This window comes from Eptesicus fuscus, chromosome 3 (assembly GCF_027574615.1).
Source record: "Eptesicus fuscus isolate TK198812 chromosome 3, DD_ASM_mEF_20220401, whole genome shotgun sequence".
In the NCBI taxonomy this organism is placed as follows: domain Eukaryota; kingdom Metazoa; phylum Chordata; class Mammalia; order Chiroptera; family Vespertilionidae; genus Eptesicus; species Eptesicus fuscus.
Genome location: NC_072475.1, coordinates 101,689,950 through 101,714,599, shown reverse-complemented (window position 1 = coordinate 101,714,599; position 24,650 = coordinate 101,689,950). Strand labels below are relative to the sequence as shown.

Below are 24,650 nucleotides of genomic sequence, written 5' to 3'. Positions count from 1 at the left end.
ATCTATTTTGTTCATCAGTTTGTTTTATTTATTAGATTCCACATAAGAGTGAGATCATGTGATACTTGTCTTTCTCTGACTGGCTTATTTAGCTTAGTATAATACTCCCCAGGTCTATCCATGCTGTTGCAAATGGTAAGAGTTTTTTTTTCACAGCTACATAGTATTCCATTGGGCAAACGTACAAAGCTTTTTTATCCAGTCATCTGCTGATGGGCACTTGGGATGTTTACAAATCTTAGCTATTGTAAATTGTGCTGCTATTAACATAGGGATGCATATATTCTTTCTGATTGGTGTTTTGGGTTTCTAAGTATATATTCCTAGAAGTGGGATTACTGGATCAAATGGGAGTTCCATATTTAATTTTTTGAGGAAACTCCATACTGTTTTCCATAGTGGCTGCACCAGTCTGCATTCCCACCAGCAGTGTACTAGGGTTCCCTTTTCTCCACTCCTCTCCAGCACTTGTCATTTGTTTTTTTGTTTTGTTTTGTTTTTCAGTCTATAGTGAGTTTCTTTCTGGGCCAACAGTTTTTTTTGAGCCCCGATTTCTATGTCCAACAGTTGTTTATGTGTACATAACAGCAATGATATTTCAGTTCTGGATGGTGGACAAATGGTGGTAATGCAGGTCCGACCCTCTCTGGTTTGGTCCTGGGCAATCTGCAGTGACGCACATCTGCTGACTGCTAGTATGGCAAGGCATGGTCAGCGTCTTCCATCTCTGGACTGTTTCTCTTCTAACTTCATGGCTGGAGCACTCCTGTCAATGCCTCTCTGTTGCAGGAATCCACATGGTCTCAGAGTTGTTTTCTGAAAATATACAAACATATTCTCGACCAAAAGTTAATAAAGGAATATTTTCTATAAATTTGACTTGCGATCTTTTTTCATTTTTTTGCCCAAACGATTTTCCTTTGGCTTGTTTTGACACCATGTATGTTTTACCTGGGTGTCTTGCTGTTAGCATTACAAATGAAAGTTAATTTTCTAAAGTAAAATTTTTCTAGATGTAATTTATTTACAAGATATTTTTCCTTACATGATATTCTTCTACTATCCCCCCTTTTTTTGATTTAAATATTGGGAGGCTTTTGGAAATTTTATGCTGTAATCTTGATAGCTTTTAAATTTTACTTTTTTGCACTAAAATGTGACTGCTTTAGGTTCATTATATGTTATGCAATTTTACCATGAGATGAACTACCAATAAAAATTTTAGTTAACACTTTAGGAACAGCTTTTTTGTCCAGTACAATTGATTTTTCTAGAGTATTTGCTTATTTTGATTGGCCAATTTAAATTAGTCTGAAAACTTGACCACTATTTTACTGTCAAATTTAATACTTTAACAACCATCTTGTTTTACCCTGTAATTATTAGTGGAGAGGATTATTTGCCTTCTTGAGTAGGCCCTGAGCATTCCTGGTGCTAGGCTGGATTTAGATATCCTAGACCTCAGTTCCCCGGATCATGAGTGCAAGACATCTCCATCAAGTCTTGTTGCAGTGAGAGGGCATCTGCTGTCGGCCAAGTCTCTGTTACCTGGGTCCCTATTTGAGCTGGGCATGTGAAGCTGAGCAGCCATGGGGACAGGAGATCTCCTTCAGCAGGGGTCATTTGTTGATTTGTTGAGGATAGCCATTCTGACAGGTGTGAGATGGTACCGCATTGTTTTATTGTTTATTATATCCTTCCTCCTACATTTTTTGGAATAGTTTTAATTATTTTTTTCTCTTCAGGCAGGATCTTAGATTGTTGGTTTGAGATATTTCTTCATTTCTATTCCAATGAATTTTTCTCTGATCACTGCGATAGCTGTATTGCACATGTTCTGAGAGATTGTATTTTTATTTTCACTTAGTTCTATATATTTCTTTTTGACACTTCTTTGGCTATGGTTTTTAAAAATAAGCATGTTGTTTAATTTCACATGTTTAGAGATTTTCCTGTTATCTGTTTTTAATTTCTTATATGGTGTCATTATGGTTAGAGAATGAACTGTACAATTTCAATTTTTTAAAATCAGTGTGTTATTTTTTTTTAGCCTAGAATATGCTCTATTTGGGTGAATGCTTCATAGGCACCTAAAATAAATGTGTTCTGCATTTGTTGGGTGGAATGGTCTATATATGTCAACTAGAGGCCTGGTGCATGAAATTCGTGCACTGGGGGAGGGTGTCCCTCAGCCCAACCTGCACCCTTTCCAATCTGGGACCCCTTGGGGGATGTCCGACTGCCTGTTTAGGCCCGATCCCACAGGCAGTCAGACATCCCTTTCACAGTCCGGGACTGCTGGCTCCCAACTGCTCGCCTGCCTGCCTGATTGCCCCTAACTGCTTCTGCCTGACAGCCTGATCACTCCCTAACTACTCCCCTGCCAGCCTGATCGATGCCTAACTGCTCCCCTGCCAGCCAGATCATCCCTAACTGCTCTTCCCTGACAGCCTGGTCACCCCCAAATGCCCTCCCCTGCATATTCCCTCTTTATTAGATAGGATTTTTTCTTTAACATATTGGACAGCCCTAACTGGTTTGGCTCAGTGGATGGAGTGTCAGCCTGCAGACGCAAAGGTCCCAAGTTTGATTCCGGTCAAGGGCATGTACCTTGGTGGGGGCATATACTGCAGGAGGCAGCTGATCGATGTTTCTCTCTCATAGATGTTTCTAGCTCTCTATCCCTTTCCTTCCTCTCTGTAAAAAATCAATAAAATGTATTTTAAAAAAACATATTGGACAGTGTACCTGCAGTGGTCTTGACAAACAAGTAAAAATGTAAACCCAAACTAAAAGTGTCATAAAATAAACTCATTAAACAGGAATTTCATGAGACTTGGAAAGGTGATATCATGTGGTTGTTTCTTCCTTTTTCCTTCTCTTTCTTTTTCTTGATGCTTCATCTTTTGTCCTTTCTTTCTTTTCTCCTTGTATTCCTTTTCTGTCCTCTCTTTCTCTAAACTTTCCCTTTGGTAGAATCATCAGTACTCGAATAGCTCCCTGGGGGTGTGGGTGCCTCCAAGCCCGACACCTGGGGCTGCCGCTGGGAGGGGATGGGGGCGCCTCCCAGCTGGACACCCCCGGGGCTGCCCGGCTCTCAGCGGCAGCCCTCCCTGGGACTGGGAGACTCTAGCGGGGCTGAGAGGACTGGGTGCCGCCATCTTGTGGCTATGGGTGCTGCCATTTTGTTGCGGAGTGATGGTTAATTTGCATATTACTCTTTTATTAGATAGGATAAGATTTTGTTGGTTGATCTCAAACATTATCAACTCAAAAATCTCATCTAATCTCATCAGATAAAATATTCCAAATCTTATAATTTAATTCTAAATGTAAATCAGATTTGGGTGAGACTCTAGATAGACTCTTATTTTTGGGCACAATTTGTCTCCACTTGTGAGCCTATGAAACTGAAGAATTAAGTTACTTGCTCCCAAAATAGAGTGGTGAGTCAGGCAAAGGAGACTAGTTAAAGACATTCCTGTTCAAAGAGAAAAAAATAAAAGGAAAATGGAGTCAATGGTCTTAAGCAATTTTACAGTTCAGTGAGACAAATTTCATTTGGTTTCAAGGCCCAGGAATAGTCCCCTCTGGTTAATTAACCCTGGGTTCTGCCCTTCGGTTTCACAAGTCCATATTCTAGGCTCTCAGAATTATCCTTCTTTATTTTTTTACTTTATATGAGTGGTGGTATATACTTCCATCTGAATAGTTCTATTAGCCTACTAGAGGCCCGGTGCACAGATTCGTGTACCGGTGGGGTCCCTCGGCCTGGCCTGCACCCTCTTGCAATCCAGGACCCCTCGAGGGATGTCAGACAGCTGGTTTTGGCCTGATCCCCACAGGCCAGGCCGAGGGACCCCACTAATGCACGTGCACCAGGCCTCTAGTATGCATATAAGATCTTTGGACGAAGCTCCAACCAACGGAGCCACCCGGCCAGAACAGTTATTCTTGGCTTTTCTTTTCTTTAAAAGACCTTTTTAATTTAATTTTATTTTTTACTCTTTTTATTAAAACTTTATTGTTGAAAGGTTTACATAGGTCCCCTTTCCCTGCATTAACTTTTTCCAGCCTACTCCCTGCCCCAGACCCTCACCACCCCACTGTCTGTGTCCAGGGGTGATGCATATATGTACACAGGCCATTGGTTGACCTTTTCCCACCACCCACCCTCCCCCACCTTCCCTCTGAGGTGCGTCTGTGTCTCTGGGTCTCTTTTTGTTCATCAGTGTGTTTGGCTCATTAGGTGTTAAAAGTGCCCTGGTTGTAATCACTTGGGTTTTCTAAAGATGCAGTCATATCACATACAAATCATTTTTCTTTTTCCAAATGTTCTTGTGGACACATTGGGAATATAGACACCAGAAATAGAAGTCTGTGAATAAGTTGGGAATAGGATGCTTTTTCTTTTGTGACGTTGTGTACATGATCCTGTACTCCCGCTGTGTTGAGAACACTGAGTACTCTGGCTGCAGGGAGGCTCTCATTGGCAACTCATCCACATAGAGCCATAGCCTCCCTCTCCATCAGCCGCAGCTCCCAGGACAGACGCATGCACCCTCAGCAGAGGTGGGGGCACTTGGCCACCTCCCGCAGGCTTGTCCCCTGACGTCACCCGGTGGGGCCCACCTTCTGCATATCACCCTCTTGTTCCTACTCCCAGGCCTTTCCATGCACTTCCTCTCACCCAGTCCCCTCCCTCCTCCTGTCATGTCTGGAGCCCCAGGTGCTGTCCCTGCGAGGTGACACTCCCTACCGGGCTGTTTCATCTTATTCTTCCATGGCGTCCAGTGTTTCTTCTGCCTCGTTAACTTGGTTTGAATCTGAACGGAAATGGCTCCATCTTCTATTTCATTTGTGTCCTTTCCACCCCTAAGTTAATGCCGTGTCCTTAGTATGTGGCTATGAGATGTCTCTGTGACTGAGCTGGGAAACCTTTCATGTTTCTCTTTCCTTTTCTTTCATCTCAGGATAACTGAGCTCTGTGGTTTATGTGGGACCAAAGGCTCTGGGAATACAATGCTGAGCCCTCAGAACTCATTTTATTCTTTATTGTATTATTTAATTCCTGGGGTTGAATTAAACACATGAAAACAGAAGAAAATGTGCCCTTAGATATACAATCTGAGTTATTACCCGGGATTTCTGCGGGAGCTGACACTGAGTTATGAGACCCATGTGTTTATTGGTCAGTTTCCTCACCTATGGAACGAAGGTTGAACCTGCCCCTCGGATCCTTTGGAGGTTGGATATGATGCATCCAGAGGGATTAACTGGCGGCTGGGAGAGTAAGATCGGAAGTCAACAGACACTTGTTTCCTTTACCTGGACAGAGTTAGAAAAACACAACTCTTTATCCTAACACCTGGAAGGGCTATGCCTGAAGGAGGAGGTGCAGGGAACCAGGGCTTCCCCCTTGCTCCTGCCCTGCCTTCCCTCCCTCCTTCCCTGCACTGGCCCAGCTGCCTGGCTCGGCCCCTCCCCCATGGTGGAACCACTCAACTCAGGCTCTGGCCCCGCCCATCCCACAGGGAGGAGCTTGAGCAGTTTCTTGCAGACAGGGAAGCAGCATTGGCGTAGGGAGGTGGCAGTTTTTCCAGAGGAGGGTGTTTGCGCTTTAAAGCTGATGCTCTCCGTCCACCTCCCAGCAGGGAAGGCTGAGGGTCACTGTAGTCTCCCTTCCAGAGCCTCTCACAGCAGTGAGTCCGTATCCGGGGGAGGGGGGGGGCTGTGCAGTGGAGGAGCCACGATCCTTTCAGAAGAAACTGAGGATGGATTGGAGCCTGCCAGCTCGGGGGAGGGACCAGGAGGTCTGCCGTGGGCCCACTCACCAGTCCCCAGTCCCGATCCACTGCCACCAGCCTGGTTCCCCTTGGTTCCCCGTTGGCCACCCAGTGATGGGAGCCTTCGGGCTGGGGGAAGGGACAGAGAGGTGCTCAGTGCCACCTCATGGCAACTGGTTGTTTGGTTGTTTCGGTCGTTAGGGACTCTCTCTCTCTCTCTCTCTCTCTCTCTATATATATATATATATATATGCATATATATATATAATCTAATAATAGACAAATATGCAAATTGACCATACCTCTGACACACCCACAAGCCACGCCCACAAGCCACGCCCACCATCCAATCAGAGTGAGTACGCAAATTAACCCAAACCAAGATGGCTACAGCCACAGAGAGCAAGGTTTCCTAGGTAACAGAGGAAGCCAAGCTTTCCGCCTGCCATTGCCAGGCCTAAGCCTCCACTCAAGCTACAAAGTTTCAATCATAGAAGGTAAACAAATTCAAACAAATGGCGGCAGAATGGAGCTTGAGAGAGCAGGCCAGGGTTGCCGCCGGCAACAGGGGAAGCAAAGCTTTCCACACACCCTGGCCGGGCTCACCTGCTTAAGGCAACAAAGTTTCAATTATAACCCCAACAGAAATGGCTGCAGGCCTCGGAGAGAGCCCCAGGCTTGGCTTGGCTCCGCTCCAGGCTACAAAGTTTCAGTTGTAGAAGGAAAATAAATTCCAGATACCAGGGCCTCTGTTTGGGTTACCAGGGGGCATGGCCGGCCTGCAAACCACCACAGGCCCCTCGCTCAGGCCGCCCCACACCCCAAGGGAAACCCCACCTGATCTGGGACACCCTTCAGGGCAAACCAGCTGGCCCCCACCCCTGTACCAGGCCTCTATCCTATCTAATAAAAGAGTAATATGCAGATTGATCATCACTGCAACACACAATATAGCTGCCCCCATGTGGTCAAAGATCCTGCCCCCATGTGGACACAAGATCGCCACCACAAGATGGCCAGCAGGAGAGGGCAGTTGAGAGGCACCCGGCCTGCAAGGGAGGGCAGTTGAGAGGGACCAGGCCTGCAAGGAAGGGCAGTTGGAGGTGATCAACTCTGCAGGAGAGGGCAGTTAGGAGTGACCAGGCCGGCAGAGGAGGGAAGTTGGGGGCAAACAGGCTGGCAGGGGAGCTGTTAGGCATTAATCAGGCTGGCAGCGGAGTGGTTAGGGGGTGATCAGGCTGGCAGGCAGAAGCGGTTAGGGCCAATCAGGAAGGCAGGCAGGCAAGCAGTTGGGAGCCAGCAGTCCTGGATTGTGAGAGGGATGTCCGACTGCCCGTTTAGGCCCGATCCCACCACTGGGATCGGGCCTAAACGGGCAGTCGGACATCCCTCTAGGGGTCTCATATTGGAGAGGGTACAGGCTGGGCTGAGGGAGAACCCCCCTCCGTGCACGAATTTTGTGCACCGGGCCTCTAGTATATATATATATATATATATATATATATATATATATATATATATATATATAGTTATGTAGATCAGAAGTCTGAAACAAGTGTTATTGTGTAAAATCAAGATGTCAGCAGGACTGAGTTCCTTTCTGGAGGCTCAAGTGGGAGAATCTATTTCCTTGACTTTTTGAGCTTAGAGGCTGTCTGCATTCCTTGGTTTGTGGCCTCATCTTCTAAAATATTGGATTGATTCCTCACATTGTTTCACTTTAACTCTTCTGCATCACATCTATTTTTTAGATTCTCTTATTTTGTCTTCCTCTTCTGCTTTTAAGGTCTTGTGATTGCAATTCTTGCGATTACATTGGACCCACTTGGATAGTTTAGGGTAATCTTTTCTATTTTAATGCCAGCTGTTTAACAACATAAATTACATTTGCTATCTTCATTATCCTTTGGCACTTAAGGTAACATATTGAAAAGTTCCAGAGATTAGGCCGAAACCAGTTTGGCTCAGTGGATAGAGCGACGGCCTGCGGACTGAAGGGTCCCAGGTTCGATTCCGGTCAAGGGCATGTACCTTGGTTGCGGGCACATTCCCAGTGAGGAGTGTGCAAGAGGCAGCTGATCGATGTTTCTCTCTCATCGATGTTTCTATCTCTCTTCCTCTCTGTAAAAAATCAATAAAATATATTAAAAAAAAAGAAGAAAAGTTCCAGAGATTAGGACATGACATATTTGGGGAGGTTTACCACAATTAGAATATGCATATGTGATTTTTTAAATCTACTGTTCTCAATGTTTTACCACTTTAGTGAAATGTGGGAACCTCACTTCTATTTAGGCACCTTTACATTCTCCACTTTTAAATGTCATTGTCTTAGTATTTGGTTGTATGACAATTTTTGTTGTAATCATCAATTTATAAAATCAGATTTATAAATTCATGATAAAAGAGATAATTTATTGTATGTACCCATATATCTTATCTTTCCATTGTTCCCTCTTTGTTTCTTATGTTCCAAGAATATTTATTTTATCAATTAATTTATGTTTAAAGAAATTCACTCTTTTAATAATTAAGAATGGGTTTGGTAATGAGAAATTCCTTTAGTTTTTCTTTGAGATTGTCTTTAGTTCTTCTTTGTTCTCAAAGGATAGTTTGGCTGGATATAAGATATTCTTTCTTTTAGTACTTGAAAAATGTTGTGCCACTTCCTTTTGGCCTCTGTGGTTTCAGGTAAGGAATCTTTTGTGACTCAAATTGGTGTTCTCCTATAGTGTTTCTCTTTGGCTGCTTTCAAGATTATATTCTTTATTTGTAATTTTGTAGACTTTAATTATGATATATCTTGGTGAGGATTTCTTTAGGTTTATCCAGTTTTACTCAACTTCTTGAATCTGTGTGGTGTTTTTTTTTTCTTTACCAAATTTAGAAAGTTTTCAGATATTATTTCTTTGAATATTCTTTCAGTTCCATTCTCTTTTCCATCCTCTTACACTCTGCTAACACACATATTACATCTTTGTTATGGTTCCACAGGTCCCTGAGACTCTGTTCATTTTTTTTCTTAGTCTGTTTTTTCTCTGTTATACAGAATGAGTGGCAGATTTACCTGTTTTCAAGTTCACTGATTTCTATCCTGTTCATCTCCACTCTACTATTGAGCATATCCAATGACTTTTTTATGTTGTTATATTTTTTATTTATGTAATTTCTACTTCATTTTCTTTTATAGCTTCTATTTACTTGCTGAGAATTTTTCTATTCCTTTATTGTTTAAAAGACTGTGACTTTGAAGTATTTTTATGATGGCTTCCTTAAAATTCTTGTCAGATAATCCTGGCATCTGAGTCATCTCAGTGCTAGCAATAGTTGATTGTCTTTTCTCACCAAAGATGTGATTTTCTTTGTTCTAAGTATAATGGATAATTTTCAATCACATCCTGGACATTTTGTCTATTATGTTAGGATTTTGAGTTATATTTAAATCTCTCTTTTAGCAGGCAGTCACATTGTTTAAGTTTTTGCTTATGTATTCTGATGATGTAATTCTTTAGATTATGAAGTTTCAGGATTGTTATATCTCCCTGGCAACTTGCTTCTTTTTTTGCTTTACATATAAGAATGCATCTTGCCTCAAAAACTATTTATTGGATTCTATCACAGGAATTTGCCTCATAGAGCTTTTGAATTGTGTGTCTTCTTTTCTATCTTCTACATTATATTCTGTATTATTTTATTTTACTTCTTACCTAACAATATTTATTGTGAATATTATTACTATATCAAATGCTCACTTATATTTAATAATTTTATTTTTTTACATTTTATCTTACCCTGTTTCCCCCACTTTTTTCTTCTGGGTCTAACTTCTATCTTGCTGAAATAGATACTTAATGACTTTTCACTATAGTCCCTCTCAGTTTTTGTTTTGTGTTTTCTTGAAATCATCTTATCTTTCTCTTATTCTGCAATATAAAATTAGTTCAGGATATAATTCTACATCAAGAATTATTTTTGCTCAGCACTTTGAAGATATTGATTTTATTTTTTCATATAAATTTATTTTTTTTAATTTATTGTCAATGCAATTGTTCTATACAGAAATCTGTGGTTTTCTTTTGGTTACATTTATCTATCTATTAATCTAAACATGATTTATTATAATTTTGTAGTCTTAATGATCAGTCCCAGTCTCTATCTAAAGGAAACAAAAATATTTGTTCTATCAAAATAAAAATCTATGTCTTCTTCTATTACAGAAAATTCTTAACACTCAGCTCTTCTTCAAAATCTCTCCCATCAGAAAAAGTTGGATTTTTCCACCCAGAATTTATGTTCCATAATCCTGGCGCATTTTTAATACAAATTGGGGAGAGGGGCCTCATCAGGTGGTGAATGTAAATTTAAATTCCATATTATGTGGTGTTTTATTTAGTTTCAGATAATTGTGTCTTTTTTTTACTTAACCTAAGACCCTAATAAATAAAATACTGTGCAGGGATTTTTATTTTAGCCTTATTACTTGTAGAAAATAAGCCTCTGTGGTCTATCTTCAGTGTAGTTAGCTTTCAGTGGGAATATACTAGCAGCATGCTTCCCAGCCAGTGACTGAACCACAAGGCTTACACAAATAAAGTCCCAGGGCAAACTGTAGGAAGAACAGGGAATCGTGTATGTGACCAACAGCACCTATTCCAGGAAGACCTTCCCAGCCCAGGGAGGTGGGGGCAGCTAGAAAGATCCTCAGCCTCCTTTTTGAATAACCCAATAGGGAACAATAAGACCGAGGTGACATTCAGGGAAGAATGCTAACCCCATAGTACTCAACAGATGAGGAGCCGGGGAGAGACTCTTGTGCACGAGGGATAAGCTGCTTGTGGCAACTGCTCAAAAGGGTATGCCTGCTCAACCGGACACCCGGTCTTGCAAGACCGCCATTAAAAGTTTTGTTTTCTCTGCCTTTGTGTCTCCAAGTCTGAGTCCTTATTTGAATTCAGACAGGTGAGCATGTTTTTCATGTAACTTAACATCACATCTTCTGTTCCAGCATGGAAGTTGACACTTCAGCCTCTGTTTTCATGCTACACCCAGTTCTTAAGTGCCTCCTAATAGTCCCCTTCTTCATCTGAACTTTGTTGTAATTTAATTTATGGATTGTATATCCAAAATGTCTATGCGCTTTAGCAGAAAGGAGGCCTATTCTGTAATACCTCCATATGTTATGCTGCCACAATTCACGTGAGCAAGTCTGAACACCTGTCTTTTTTGGGTGAGGTGAACCAACATATTTTGTCTAAAGCTGGGCAGTCACTTCAAAGTAAGAAGCATTCCTATATATATCTTGTGTTAGAAATGGATGAGGTCCAATTATAAATCCATTACCTTATTTGAGGTAGTACTAAGTATAAGACCAGAAGTTACATGTATTTCTCACAAGAAAATTTCATGCATTCCATGTCCTGTTTATATATTAAATTATACTTACTTATAGAGCCTTGGTTCTTCAACACCATTAGGGCATGGTGTTCAGTACTTGGGGAAACTCACAGAGGATCAGAACTTTCTGTTTAGCCCAGTCAATATAGACTACTAGCGGCCCGGTGCATGAAAATTCATGCACTGGAGGAGGGGGGGGGGGTCCCTCAGCCCGGCTCAGGGACAGGAGGCAACCCGGCAATCAGGGGAAGGTGATGCCCCATCACACCTCTTCTGCTTCCACTGCCAGCAGTGCAACCCTCGGGCGACGCTGGGCGGCTGGGCAGCCGACTCCCGAGGCTTGCCTGCACCTCGGATGTTGGCTGGGCAGCTGACATCCGAGGCTTGCCTGTGCCTTGGGCCATCCCTGGGCAGCTGGGGCACTGGCACTGAGGGGACTGGGGGACTCCAGAGGCAGGCGAGTGGAGTGGCCAGACCCGCCTGGGGGTGGGCCCAGCTGTGCCACGTGCCTTCCAACCCAGCAGGGCTGAGGGGACTGGGCGCTGCCATCTTGTGTCTGTGGGTGCTGCCATCTTTGAGGGCATGGCAGTCAATTAGCATATTCCCTCCTTATTGGCTGTAGGTGCCGCCATCTTTGTGAAGGCATGACAGTCAATTAGCATATTCCCTCTTTATTAGATAGGATAGTGGTAAGTTCAGAATCCTTGCCTCTGAAAGATATACTGTATCAATTTTTAATAGGAGCATTTTGAATAAGAACTATGAGCTTAATCTACCTATGATTATTTAATTTCATAGTCAATCCTAAACAACCAGTGAATTTGGGAATTATATTTGTCAAGCAAGCTCAGCTAGGACTATTAATTTGATAACTAGGGAACGTTATATTTACTTTATAGGTAATATATTTTTAAAAATAGTTTAATTAACCTAAATTCTGAAAACTTTTGGTTTGCAAAAGAGTTAGTATTCACTAATTATTTGTTCACCTCTTCACCATACCCATGATGTCTGGCAGGCTTTGTCATTTCTCATTTTCAAGACTAGTTAAAAATTGATAAGAAGTAAAATATATTATCCATATACCAAATAAATGCCTCTTGAGATTATTTACATATATAATATGTGCTTATATATATACATGTGTATCTGTGTATGTGCCAAAACATTTTATTTTAAAAATGTGAACTGTATTTTGTATTTTTGTTTTGTAGCTTATTATTTTGTTCTCAGTGTAATTGTTTTGGATAACACTATGAAGGATGGCTATATTACATTTAAATTATTAAACCAGCTTGGAAGGGTTGAAGAACCAAGGCTCTATAAGTAAGTATAATTTAATATTATTTTTATTCATAAATTAAATGTTTGGTTGTTTTTGAGGATCCAATTTGGAAGATAATCCAAATAGTGTGGATTTTCTATGCAGGGTGCTTTCAAAGGCATGGAGATAGGAATGTTCCTAATTTCAATAATAGCACACAGACTACAGTCGTAGAGCAGTTGTTTCACACTTGTTCAGAAGGCAAATAAATTATAAGTCTTGATTACTTTTACAAACATCATGTTCTGTGCAGAACACCATGAAATATTAATGTGTTTTATTCAAATACTTGAATTTATGAATTTTAAAATAAAGGAATATAAAATATGGAACACTTACCCATGGTAAATCTGTCCATCTAAACCTGGCCAATTAATTTATGTTTTTATTAATAATTCTTTGCTAATAAATTTAGTCATGCTTTGGTATTTAAACTGTTTTAGATGCCGAGGAAGTAAGAGACTGCTACATGACCTTTTATTTCTCTTTTGAAAATTAAAATAGGAATATTTTCTTGCTGTAAAAAGCATGTCTTATTATATAGTAGCAAATTAGAATAATCTATAATTATATCATCTAGGGATATTTAGATTTACCATTTGGTTTATAGCCAATTTCTACACCTTTCCTTCTTTATCTCCTCCTTTTCCTCCTATATCTTCTTCTTGTACATACCCTTGTGCACACACATATTACTTTTTATTTAGCAAAATTATGATCTTATTGCAAATGTGTTCTGCATCCTGATTTTTATATAAGCATTATTGTTTGATAATCACACACATTAGATATGTTCAGCCAGTGTGGCTCATGGTTGAGCATCAACCCATGAACCAGGAAGTCATGGTTGGATTTCTGGTCAGGGCATATGCCTGGGTTGTGGTCTACATCTCCAGTAGGGGGCATGCAGGAGGAAGTTGATCGATGATTCGTTCTTGTCATTGATGTCTCTATCTCTCTCTTCCTCTCTTTGAAATCAATAAAAACATTTTAAAAAATCACATACATTAAATAAAATACCAAATATGTTATTATGCCAATATAGGATTTTAAACAGGGGATTTTAATAACAGATATTCAGGTTAGAATAATACCCCAAATGGATGAGTAATGGGGCAATTAGAGTGGAACAAGATCAGAGAGGTGACTAGTGTAATAATTGATATGATGGGGGCATAAACCCAGTAAGTGGAAATGGGTTTTTAGAATTTAAATAGATCTATTTTTATGATTAAACACGTGAAAATGAAGGAAATAAACCAATCTAGAGTGACCTCAAGTTTTAATCTTTATGACTATTTAAATTATGGTGCCATTCACTGAGCTAGGAGATGTATGGAAAGGAACCAATTTAATCAGTCAATAAAAATTCTTGAGAGCTTCTGTAGGACAGGAACTGCACTAAAATTGGGGCTGAAATTTGGGGCAAATTATATATTTTTTTACATAACTTGTCTAGTACAACAGATAGACTTTACAAATATATAATACAAATAAAATGCTGTTCATTATTTTTCTATTCAAACAATTTTAATGAATATCCACATTGATGTAGGCACTGTGCTAAATGCTGAGGATGCTGTGATAAGGAAAATAGATATGGTCTTACCCTCATTAAGCGTACAGCCTAATGAAGGATATAAATATAATGAAATAATTATTAAAATATGTAAATATAATCTATCCATTCAAAATGTCTTGAGGAACATTATAATGTGTAAGGAAACATAAAATTGGGGATGAGGATTATTTAGTGGGGCCACTAAAAGTTTCTTTAAGGATGTTTTACATTTATTGGTTGAGAATGAAATGATGAACTAGAGTTAGTCTGCTTTGCTGTATTCCAGGCAGAGACTGATACAAAGATCGTGAAGCAGGAAGGATCATAGGCCATTTCAGGGGCTGAAGGAAGTGCATTATATCTGCAAATGGAAGCAGGGAGAGAGGTAGAGAGCACCTAGGTTTTGTAGGTACTAGATTTGTAGGACATGTTTCAGGATTTATATTTTAGTCACTGGGAAAATGAAAATCATTGATGTGTTTTAACTGAGGCAATCTGGTTGGGTCAGGACTGGATTTTTATTTTGGATAAACAGTTTGACTACAGTGGATTGAAAGCAGGCAAGACAGGGTACTGTTGCAAGAATATGGGCAAGAAACAGTCCTGAGATAGAGGGTTTGCAGTGGAGGTGGAGAAATGAGGATGAATTCAAAACAGATTCAAGAGTTTTCACAGGTAAAGTCAGTAGGAATTTATGATAGATTCGATGGAGGGATTGAAAGAAAGGATAATATCAAAAGTGAACCCTAGTTGTCTGGTTTGGGCAATAGGCAGTGGTGCAATTTAAAATGGTGAGGAAATTTGTAAATTTAATGATTTTTTTTTTTTTTTTTTAATGAGAGGTAGATGGTGTTGGGGAAGGTGTACTTTAGATTAATGTTCTGGGTACATAATAAATGCTCAGGAAATTGTACTTATAAAATACTAAATTTATTTTTCTTTTAAATATCAGGCTTTTAGAATTATTCCTTTAATTCATATTTTTTTTATAAAGTAGCAGAGAACAACAAAAGATTATTATTTGAATACCCACTCCATGATAGCTGTTCAGGGGTCTACAAAAAGAAGCAGAAGATGACTTTTCTAATTTTAGACAAATCAACAATCTAAACATCTAGTCAGAAAGATAAAATTTCCCAATTTACCCCCAAAAAGTATTTTCAAATATGGTATATTGGGATGTAAATGTTATTATTATTTATTATTTTGTTTTAAATTACTGTATAAATTATTTTAATAAATACTTTAACAAACACATTGTTTGGCCCTTTCCTAAAAAATTGGCCTCTTTCTATCCTGCATTGTTAATATTATATTGATTTTAGAGTGAAGTTATATTTCAAATTACTAATATGCTGAGTATATAAAATTTTCTGTTTAGGAAGAACAAATCATTTTATAAACTTCAAGAAGTCAAGATTCTTGCTCAGTTTTTAAATGATGTTGTAAATATTTCAAGCATTGGTTTGGTATACTATCAGAGCTCCAACCAGCAATGTTCCACATGCCAATATAATATCCAGCGTCTCATGTTAAAATCACTTACATATCCAGAAAGGTAAGAAAATTAAAATGTTACTTAAATATGTCATTTAAATATTTAAATGTTATTTAAATATTTTAAACTTGAAAATATTGGTTTGCTAAAAAATGGTTTAAGAATTCATGTACTCAAATATTGGCTTATTGTGTATTTCAAGATGTATCTAAAAGGTGTAAAATGCATTACGTTTTGTTTTTTGTTTGGATGAGATTCATTGGAATTGCATTACCCAAGTGGGGGAAAACACACACAATTACTTCATAAGACATAACAAAAATGAAAAAAGTAAGACAAATGTCTGCCTTAGAAGTTTATCAGTAATTTCTTATATATGTATATATATTTAGAGTGGTTTAGAGTTCTTAAATACAATTCTTTAGATGAGGTCCAATGACTGAAAACTCTATAATGACACATATGGTTACGGAAGATATACTAGTAAATGATCATGATTTTCAATGATCTTTTCTTTTGTCTAACTTTATAACTCTTTATTTGAGAAGAGAAAAATGTCAATTTTCATCTTCTGTATCTAAGATTCTACAGTTCGCTGGAGATTCAACCCCAAGAATATGCTGACAGGAGTGAGCCTCTAGCATGTGCACAATAACAGCATGAGGAGAATCTGACTTTACACTCTAATTTTACAGTCACCTGTCTTGGCTTGTCAGTAATACACACATATCTTCATTCCAAAAATTATGACACCATCGTTACTGTGTGGGTACCATTTTTCAAAGACAAGAGACTCTATCAGTATTTTCTAAGACCACTTAATATGTTCTTTTTGGTTTCATGTCCTCACAACCAAAGAGGTCTTCCCAATATCCTTGTCCACATGGTATGGATGCACATGTTCGCCATGGCAGAATCCGTATTTCCACAAAACACTCATGTGAAGCATTCAGAACTACTGAGAGATCTTTAATGATTTGATCAACTGCCAATATGAATATATGAATTGTTCTAATGCTGTGCATCAACCAAGATAGGTTTTTTGGATTGCTAGAAATCTTTCTTCTTTAGCTGATTGCAGCATGTCAACTTTATTTCTCTGTATGTTTCTGTGTTGATATATTTGATTTCCTAAATGCCTTTCTATGAATGTTGAACTTAGTAAGTAAGAATTTTTGAATAATCCTATATAATAAAGAGGTAATATGCAAATTGACCATCAAACTCTTGTACAAGATGGCCGCCCCCATGTGGTCACAAGATGGCCACCACAAGATGGCCACCACAAGATGGCATGCAGGGGAGGGCAGTGGGGAGGACCAGGCCTGCAGGGGAGGGCAGTTAGGGACCAGGCCTGCAGGGGAGGGCAGTTGGGGGCAACCAGGCTGGCAGGGGAAGGCAGTTGATGACCAGGCCTGCAGGGGAGGGCAGTTGGGGGCACCAGGCTGGCAGGGGAAGGCAGTTAGTGGTGACTAGGCCAGCAGTGGAGGGCAGTTGGGGTGACCGGGCCAGCAGGGGAGGAAAGTTGAGGGTGATTGCACCGGCAGGGGAGGGCAGTTGGGGGCAATCGGGCTGGCAGGGGAATAGTTAGGTGTCGATCAGGCTGGCAGGCAGAAGCAGTTAGGGGCAATCAGGCAGGCAGGCAGGTGAGTGGTTGGGAGCCAGCAGTCCCAGGTTGTGAGAGGGATGTCCAACTGCCCGTTTAGGCCCGATCCCTAGGGACATCTCCAGAGGGGTCCCAGATTGGAAAGGGTGCAGGTCAGGCTGAGGGGACTTCTCCCCCGCAAATTTCGTGCACCAGCCCTCTAGTATGTAAATAGTTTCTCTTCCTTATGATTTTTCTAATATTTTATTTTCTGTAGCTTACTTTATTGTAAGAATACAGTATATAAAGCATATAACGTACAAAATAGGTGTTAATTGACTGTTCACATTATCTATTAGTAAGGTTTCTGGTCAACAGTATGCTATTAGTAGTTAAATTTTAGGAGGGTCAAAAGTTAAACACAGCCCAGCCGGTATGGCTCAGTGATTGAGCATTGAGCCATGTGCCCAGAGAGTGCCGGTTCCATTCCTGGTTGCAGGCTTGATCCCTGGTGGGGGTGTGCAGTAGGCAGCTGGTCAATGTTTCCCCCTCTCTTCCTCTTCTTTCCTCTCTCTCTAAAAATCAACAACATTTTTTTTAAGTTAAACAGATTTTTGACTGCTCAGGGTACCTGTGCTCCTAACCCCTGCATTGTTCAAGAGCAACTGTATTTTTATAATCCCCAAAAGCTAGGTTTAAAGAAGCCAGGGTTGTTGCACCATCATATTTTCCTATTCTCTCCATTAATACTTCTGTGAACATAAGAAATGTGAGTATGCCTAATATATGGTGACGGAAAATGGTTTGACTTTGGGTGGTGTGCACACAGTGCAATATACTGATCTTTTATCATAAAAATGCACACTTTAAATCTATTGAAATGCCCCTATAAACGATGTCATCTCAACAAATTTAATAATTAAAAAAATCCATAAATAAAAAGAAAGGTGAGTATGAACAGTAAAGTTAGAGACTATAGTTGTATTCTCTGTTTCTGGCATTTAGATGTACATGATGCATATTGTCCATGAATAAAGTCTTCTTCCTATATATCATAAATGGAAAGAGAAACAAAAGAGATAATTCCATAGTGTAGAAGAAGCATATAATGTAAATCTTGGCCAGACACCAGACATTTAGCTAGAATCTCTGCACATAATACAGCACAGAAGCTTTATAAGAAAGACATTTAGTTGTATACATGTGGACAGTAAAAGGATCCAAAGGCAATCCACCCCTGTGTATCTAGGCAAATGCTAGAACTGGGTACTCTTGTTTAAATCTTTGTAGAATTGTGCAGCTCATTCATTGCAGTAGCTTCAAGGGTCACTGCTCATATAGATAACAACTGACCATAATGTCCCTGAAGCTTTGCAACGTTGTAGATCTGGTTATAAGCAATTTTCTCTTTCTAACTGTTAGTCAACTGCTGCCATCTTTTGTGGCATATTCAACTTAGTTTTTCCTTTATTGTTGGATACTTTATTTTTTCTCAATGTTTGCTTGTCAGAAACACTGGCTATATAAACTTCCCTTGTTTTATATTCATAGAAGAAATGTCAAGGTGGGAGAACCTTTTCAAATCTTCCCCCTCACTTCATGATGCTCTCTCTTTGATACAGAAAGTTGTTGAGCTTACAGACAGCCATTGCTTTCTCTGAGCACTTTTCTTTTTTAAATGACTTACTATAAGGGGAAAGGAAAGGCAGACAGATGTGACCACTGTTATATCTGACTCATTATCTTCTTAATTATGGGTTATGTAGAGACATTATATACAACTCATTCATTAGGGTGAAGTCATAGGTATATGCCACAGAGAAAAAGATAGCATGCATTGTAATTTTAACGTAAATAGACTATGAATATTTACTAAATTTACAAAATGTAAGTACAATTATTTTCTACTCAGGGGGGAAAAAAAAACAACGAAAATACATTGTAGTGTTTAGCAAAACTCTTACTATTCCCTGCTGGCTGGAGATACTAACAGATGCTTAGACAAAATGTATGCTTTAAGTTTAATTACCTAGATAATTGTCATAACCATTTAGTTGCTTTTCCTATTTAGATCTGTCCAAACAGATAATGTGCAATTAATGAGGATTAGCACTGCCAAATTATTGGGAACGTGAGTAATAAAAATGCAATGCCTTACGGTACAGATTAAACTGCTAAGCACTCAACCAGTAATTATCTCTCTGCGAAAGACTGTGGCAGAGACTGCAGCGTAATTCTCTTCCAGGTTTTTCCAGTGGAGCAGCGCCGTCGAATGTAGGGACTGAGAAGGATATTCACAGTGGGGGGACCTGGTTTGACTTCCTAAGAAAAGCTGGACTAAAGCTACCTTTAGAAACTTAACAGTAAAATGTACTCTTAGGCATAGAGTTCCATGAGTTTGATAAATTCATAGTCATATAACCACCACCACCAAGATCCAGAGCATTTCCATCTCTCACAGAAACTGCCTTGTTCTTTTTTTTATTTTTTATTTTTATTTTCAACCTCATTCCCCACTCTTACTCCCTGGCAATCACTGTACCTGGTTTTGACTTTTTCAAGACATTATATAAATGGAATCAGATAGTTGTAGCCTTTTAAGTATGGCTTCTTTCACTTAGCTTCATACATTTAAAATGTACCCATATTGTTTCTGATATCAATGGAAATTTTGGGTGAATAGTACTTTATGTATGGATATGCCAGAGTTCATTTATCCATTTACCATTCACCATGGTTTGTTCACAGTTTTTGATATTTGCCTCTGAATAAAGCCAACGTAAATATTTGCATGCAGATTTTTATGTGAAAAATAAGTTTTTATTTCGGCTGAATTAATATATATCAATGAGATTGCTGGGTCATATTGTAAGTATATGTTTGACTTTATAAGAAACTGCCAGACTGTTTTTTTAAGTGACTGTACATTTTGCATTCCAACTGACACATATCAGAATTCCACTGTTCTGCACCCAAAACTATACCTTTGCCAGGTTTATTATTTGTTTTGTTTCTGTTTTCACTATTCTAATAGGTATTGAGATATCTCTTTGTGTTTTTAATTTGCATTTCTGTAATGTCAAATTATGTTGATGACCTTTGACACTTTATTAAGGGTATTTACATCTTTTAACTTAATATGATTGTTAAAGTGGTTGGTTTCAATTTATCATCTTGCTATTTTGTTTTAGTTTTTTCCTATCTGTTCTTTGTTTCCATTTTTCTCATTGTCTGCCTTCTTTTGTGTACATTGAGTAGCCTTATGCTTCCATTTTCTCTTTTGTAAGTTTATTATCTATAACTCTTTAAAAATTATTTTAGAGGTTTATCATAGTCTACCTTCAAGTAAATTTTACCACTTAACATGTAACATAAAAACTGTATAGTAATGTAATTCCACTTCTTCTATTCTAGCTTTTGTTTTGTTGTTGGCATACATTTTACTTGTACATATGCTAAAAATTCCAAAATGCAATGTATCATATTTTTAAAGAGTAAAACTATTACAAATAATATAAATAATTAGGAAAACTCATATATTTATCCACTTAGTTATCTTTTCTGGTGTACTTCTAAACCTTATGTGGATGTATACTTTCATGTGGTATAAATTATATTTTGACTAAAGGATTTCCTTTAAGTTTTTTTGTAGTATGGGTCTGCTGGTTGTTAATTTTTTTTTTCCAGTCTTTTGTCTGAAAAAGTTTTTTGATGCCTTCTTTTAAAAAATAATTTACCTGGTTATATAATTCTAGTTTGACAATTTTTTTTTTTTACTTTGACTTTAAAGATGTTGCTGTGCTGTCTGCTACCATGCATTTATTCTAATGAGAAATTTGTTACTATCCTTCCTTTGTTCCCATGAAGAAAATATGCTTTTTTTCCTCTCTGGCTAGTTTTAAGATTTTCTCATCACTAATATTAAAGAGTTTGATATGTGACATGTAATTTTATTCATACCTCTTGCATTTTGAGTTTTTGACCTCTTGGGTGTATGATCTTATAGATTTCATCAAGTTTTATTAAAATTTGTAACTATTTTTTGAAATATATTTTTCTGTGTCCTTTCTTTCTCTCTCCCTTTGGTGACTATTTAAAGTTTATTAGGCTGCTTGAAATTATCCCACAGCTCACTGATAATCTGTTAATTTTTAAATTTGATTCCTCTTTTACTTCATTTTGAATATATTTTGTTGCTATATCTTTAAGACCACTATTCTTTTCTTCTAGAATGTCTAATCAGATATGAATCTCATCCAGGGTACTTTTCATATCAGAGATTGTAGTTTTCACCTCTAGAAGTTGGATTTGGGTTGATTTTTTAAATCTTTTATGTCTCTACTTAACTATTTGAATGCATGGAATACAGTTATAATAATTCTTTTAATGTCCTTGCCTGCTGTTTCTTATATTTGTGCTAGTTCTGGGTTAGTTTCAATTGATTGACCATCATGTGGGTCTATTTTCTTGCTTCTTTGCATTCTTGGTAATTCTAATATTATAAATATGTGAATAGCAGAATCACCTAATGATAAATTAATCACCTCTGTAATTTATCTATTAGTAAATTTAATGACATACTTGTCCTACTATGGCAAGTTAAAAAATGAGGTGTAGCCCTGGCTGGGTGGCTCAGTTGGTTGGAGTATCATCAGTACAAGAAAAGGTTGCAGGTTTGATTCCCAGTCAAGGCACCTACCTAGGTTGCAGGTTTGAAGCCCAATCAGGGCACGTACTGGAAGTAACTGATTACTGTTTCTATATCACATTGATGTTTCTCTCTGTCTCTGTCTCTCTGTATCTTTCTCTCTTAAAACCATTAAAAAAACATTTCGTCACATGTGAATTTAAAAAAAAAAATGAGGTGGAGGGAGATCCAAAATACTGAAGGCACATTCAGTGAATAAAGGATGTAGCAGGATAAATAATTGATATAAGTATAGATAACTTTGGCTGGGGGAGTGGTAAAGTCATTCCTCTACTTAATTCTTAATAATGGAGAAAGGATGAATCTGATTTTTCAATTATATTCTGATCTCTAATCTATAATAATAAAAGCGTAATTTCTAATTAGACCAGACGTCTTTCCGGACAACCTTCCAGATGAAGCCAGGGCTGCAAGAGAAGCCCGGTTCCCAGGTGCCTGCTGGCAGCTGGAGTGAAGCCTGGGTCCTGGGTGCAAGAGGGAAGCCGGTGCCAGCAGCTGGGGGGAAGAAAGGCCTACTCTTGCATAAATTGTTTGTGCAATGGGCCTCTAGTAATGTAATAAATATATTTTTTTGCTAAATCTAAAAAACCTTATGAGATTAAAAGTACAGTCATTTTACACTTACTGCTATATTATTCTATATAATAAAAGGCTAATATGCAAATCGAGCAAATGGTGGAATGACTGGTTGCTATGACACACACTGACTACCAGGGCGAAGACGCTCAATGCAGGAGCTGCCCCCTAGTGGTCAGGGCGCTCCCACAAGGGGGAGCACCACTCAGCCAGAAGCCGGGCTCATGGCTGGCAAGCGCAGCGGTGGTGGCGGGAGCTTCTCCTGCCTCCGCAGCAGCACTAGGGATGTCCAACTAACAGCTTAGGCCCACAGGGAGTGGGCCTAAACTGTCAGTCGGACATCCCTGTAGGCCTAAGCCATCAGTCGGACATCCCTGAGGGCTCCTGAACTGTGAGAGGGCACAGGCCAGGGTGAGGAACCCCCCCCCCCACGAGTGCATGAATTGCACGCACCGGGCCTCTAGTCTATAATAATAAAAGCAAAATATGCAAATCGACCAAATGGCAGAACAGCAGAATGACCTTCCGGACAACCTTACGGATGACCTTTTGGATGAAGCCAGGGCTGCAGCTGTGGGATCGAGGCTGCTGCCCTGGCTGCGAAGGCCTACTCTTGCACGAATTTTGTGCATCGGGCCTCTAGTTAACAATAAAGTTTAAACATACCTTTATTATTTTAAATGTAAAATACTGTAGTATTGTATATCAGCTTTTATAATTAGATATGAATATCTATATTTTATGATTTTCAAATATATTAGCAGAAATAAAAAATAGGTTTATTTAAAAATTGAATAATTTAACCTCTCTGTTGAATATTTTAAAACTTTATTCAATGATGTCTTAACTAAGCTAGAAGAAGACAGGGAGCAATGCGTCTCTTGAACTAGATAAGTGCAAATGATCACCAGCACCTATGAATTTGAATTACCCTTTTTTCCTTGACTACATTCTATTGCTGATACAGAAAATTTCTATTTATTGCTACCATTTTTTTCTTTAGCTACTTTTCTGAACCTTTGCCAATCTTGTCTTATTCTAGTTAATTACTTTTTGAAGGTTTTCAAGATATTAGCAAGAAGATAACTAGACAAGATGCCTGATTTACTTGACTTCTCAAAAATCTTCAAATACCATCTACACAATCTCTCCAAGATATAGAATAGTTTACACATTATTATTTCCACTTGAGTAGGTGGCAAAGAGAATTGATTAAATCATTTTTTTTAACATTTGTCTATGCTATTCAACCTAACTCTTCCATAGTGACTATCAATGATACAAGAGGTGGCCTGACTACTGAGATGAGTTCAGGTTTCAGTTATTCAGTTATTTGAGTATCCAATAATATCTACCATACATTGTAAATATTCCAATGAAGCAGCAAAGAGAGAAGTAGAAACACACAGAATCTCCCCTACCCAACCCCCCGCATTGTGTCTACTTCATCCCAGTATAGCCCAATAAGAGAGTGGAAATAATGATGTAGGTGTGTTCCAACTCTCAGCATTTGGAGAACTAGTTAGTTATAGGCATAACATAATCTAATATTTATGAGAAAAAAAGAAGCTTTGTTGTTTTACCAAGAGTTTTTTTTTTCTTTCTCTTTTTCTCTCTCACAGACCCCCACTCTGCAAGTATGATATTGTACTTAAAGAAAATGAGGAGGTATTTCTCAATCCATGTACCTGTATACCAGAGGAAATATAGCATGCCTTCTTACATCAATTGTAACAACTTGTTTGTGAAGTAAAGAAGTTGTAAATGGGAACAGTGTAATCAGTATTTCTTTTAGAATGTACTGTTCAACCTGGGATTCAGATATTTCTACTTCTTAAAAATTTTTAAGAATCAAAAATATGCAAAAATTAATAAAATGCATAAGGCAAATCATTCTGAATATATTCTAAAAGCTGTTTATTTCTGTTTACCTCAATCAACTGTTTATCATCTAATGTTTCCCTTAATTACTTATCCTATATAATAAAAGCCTAATATGCTAAGTGTCTGGTTGTCCAGTCATCCATTCAACCAATCAAAGTGTAATATACTAATGATATGCTAAGGCCACTCAAACTGCTCACTATGATGTGCACTAACCACCAGGGGGCAGACAGTCGATTGGTCAACCAGTTGCTATGATGTGCACTGGCCACCAGGGGGCAGATGCTCCAACTAGTAGGTTTGCTTGCTGGTGGGGTCTGGCCGGCCCCATCCC

At 38.7% G+C, this 24,650-nt stretch overlaps 1 protein-coding gene across 1 annotated transcript in view; it reads left to right on the top strand.

Annotated features, from left to right (window-relative positions):
• Nucleotides 1–24,304, top strand: part of LIPI (lipase I) — a 40,939-nt gene extending 16,635 nt beyond the window's left edge. The window contains exons 7-9 of the mRNA XM_054712338.1: nucleotides 12,395–12,506; nucleotides 15,447–15,623; nucleotides 24,055–24,304. Of these exons, the coding sequence (XP_054568313.1) occupies nucleotides 12,395–12,506; nucleotides 15,447–15,623; nucleotides 24,055–24,142 (377 nt within the window). The 3' untranslated portion in view covers nucleotides 24,143–24,304. The remainder of the gene's footprint in view (nucleotides 1–12,394; nucleotides 12,507–15,446; nucleotides 15,624–24,054) is intronic.
• Nucleotides 24,305–24,650: the final 346 nt, after the last annotated feature.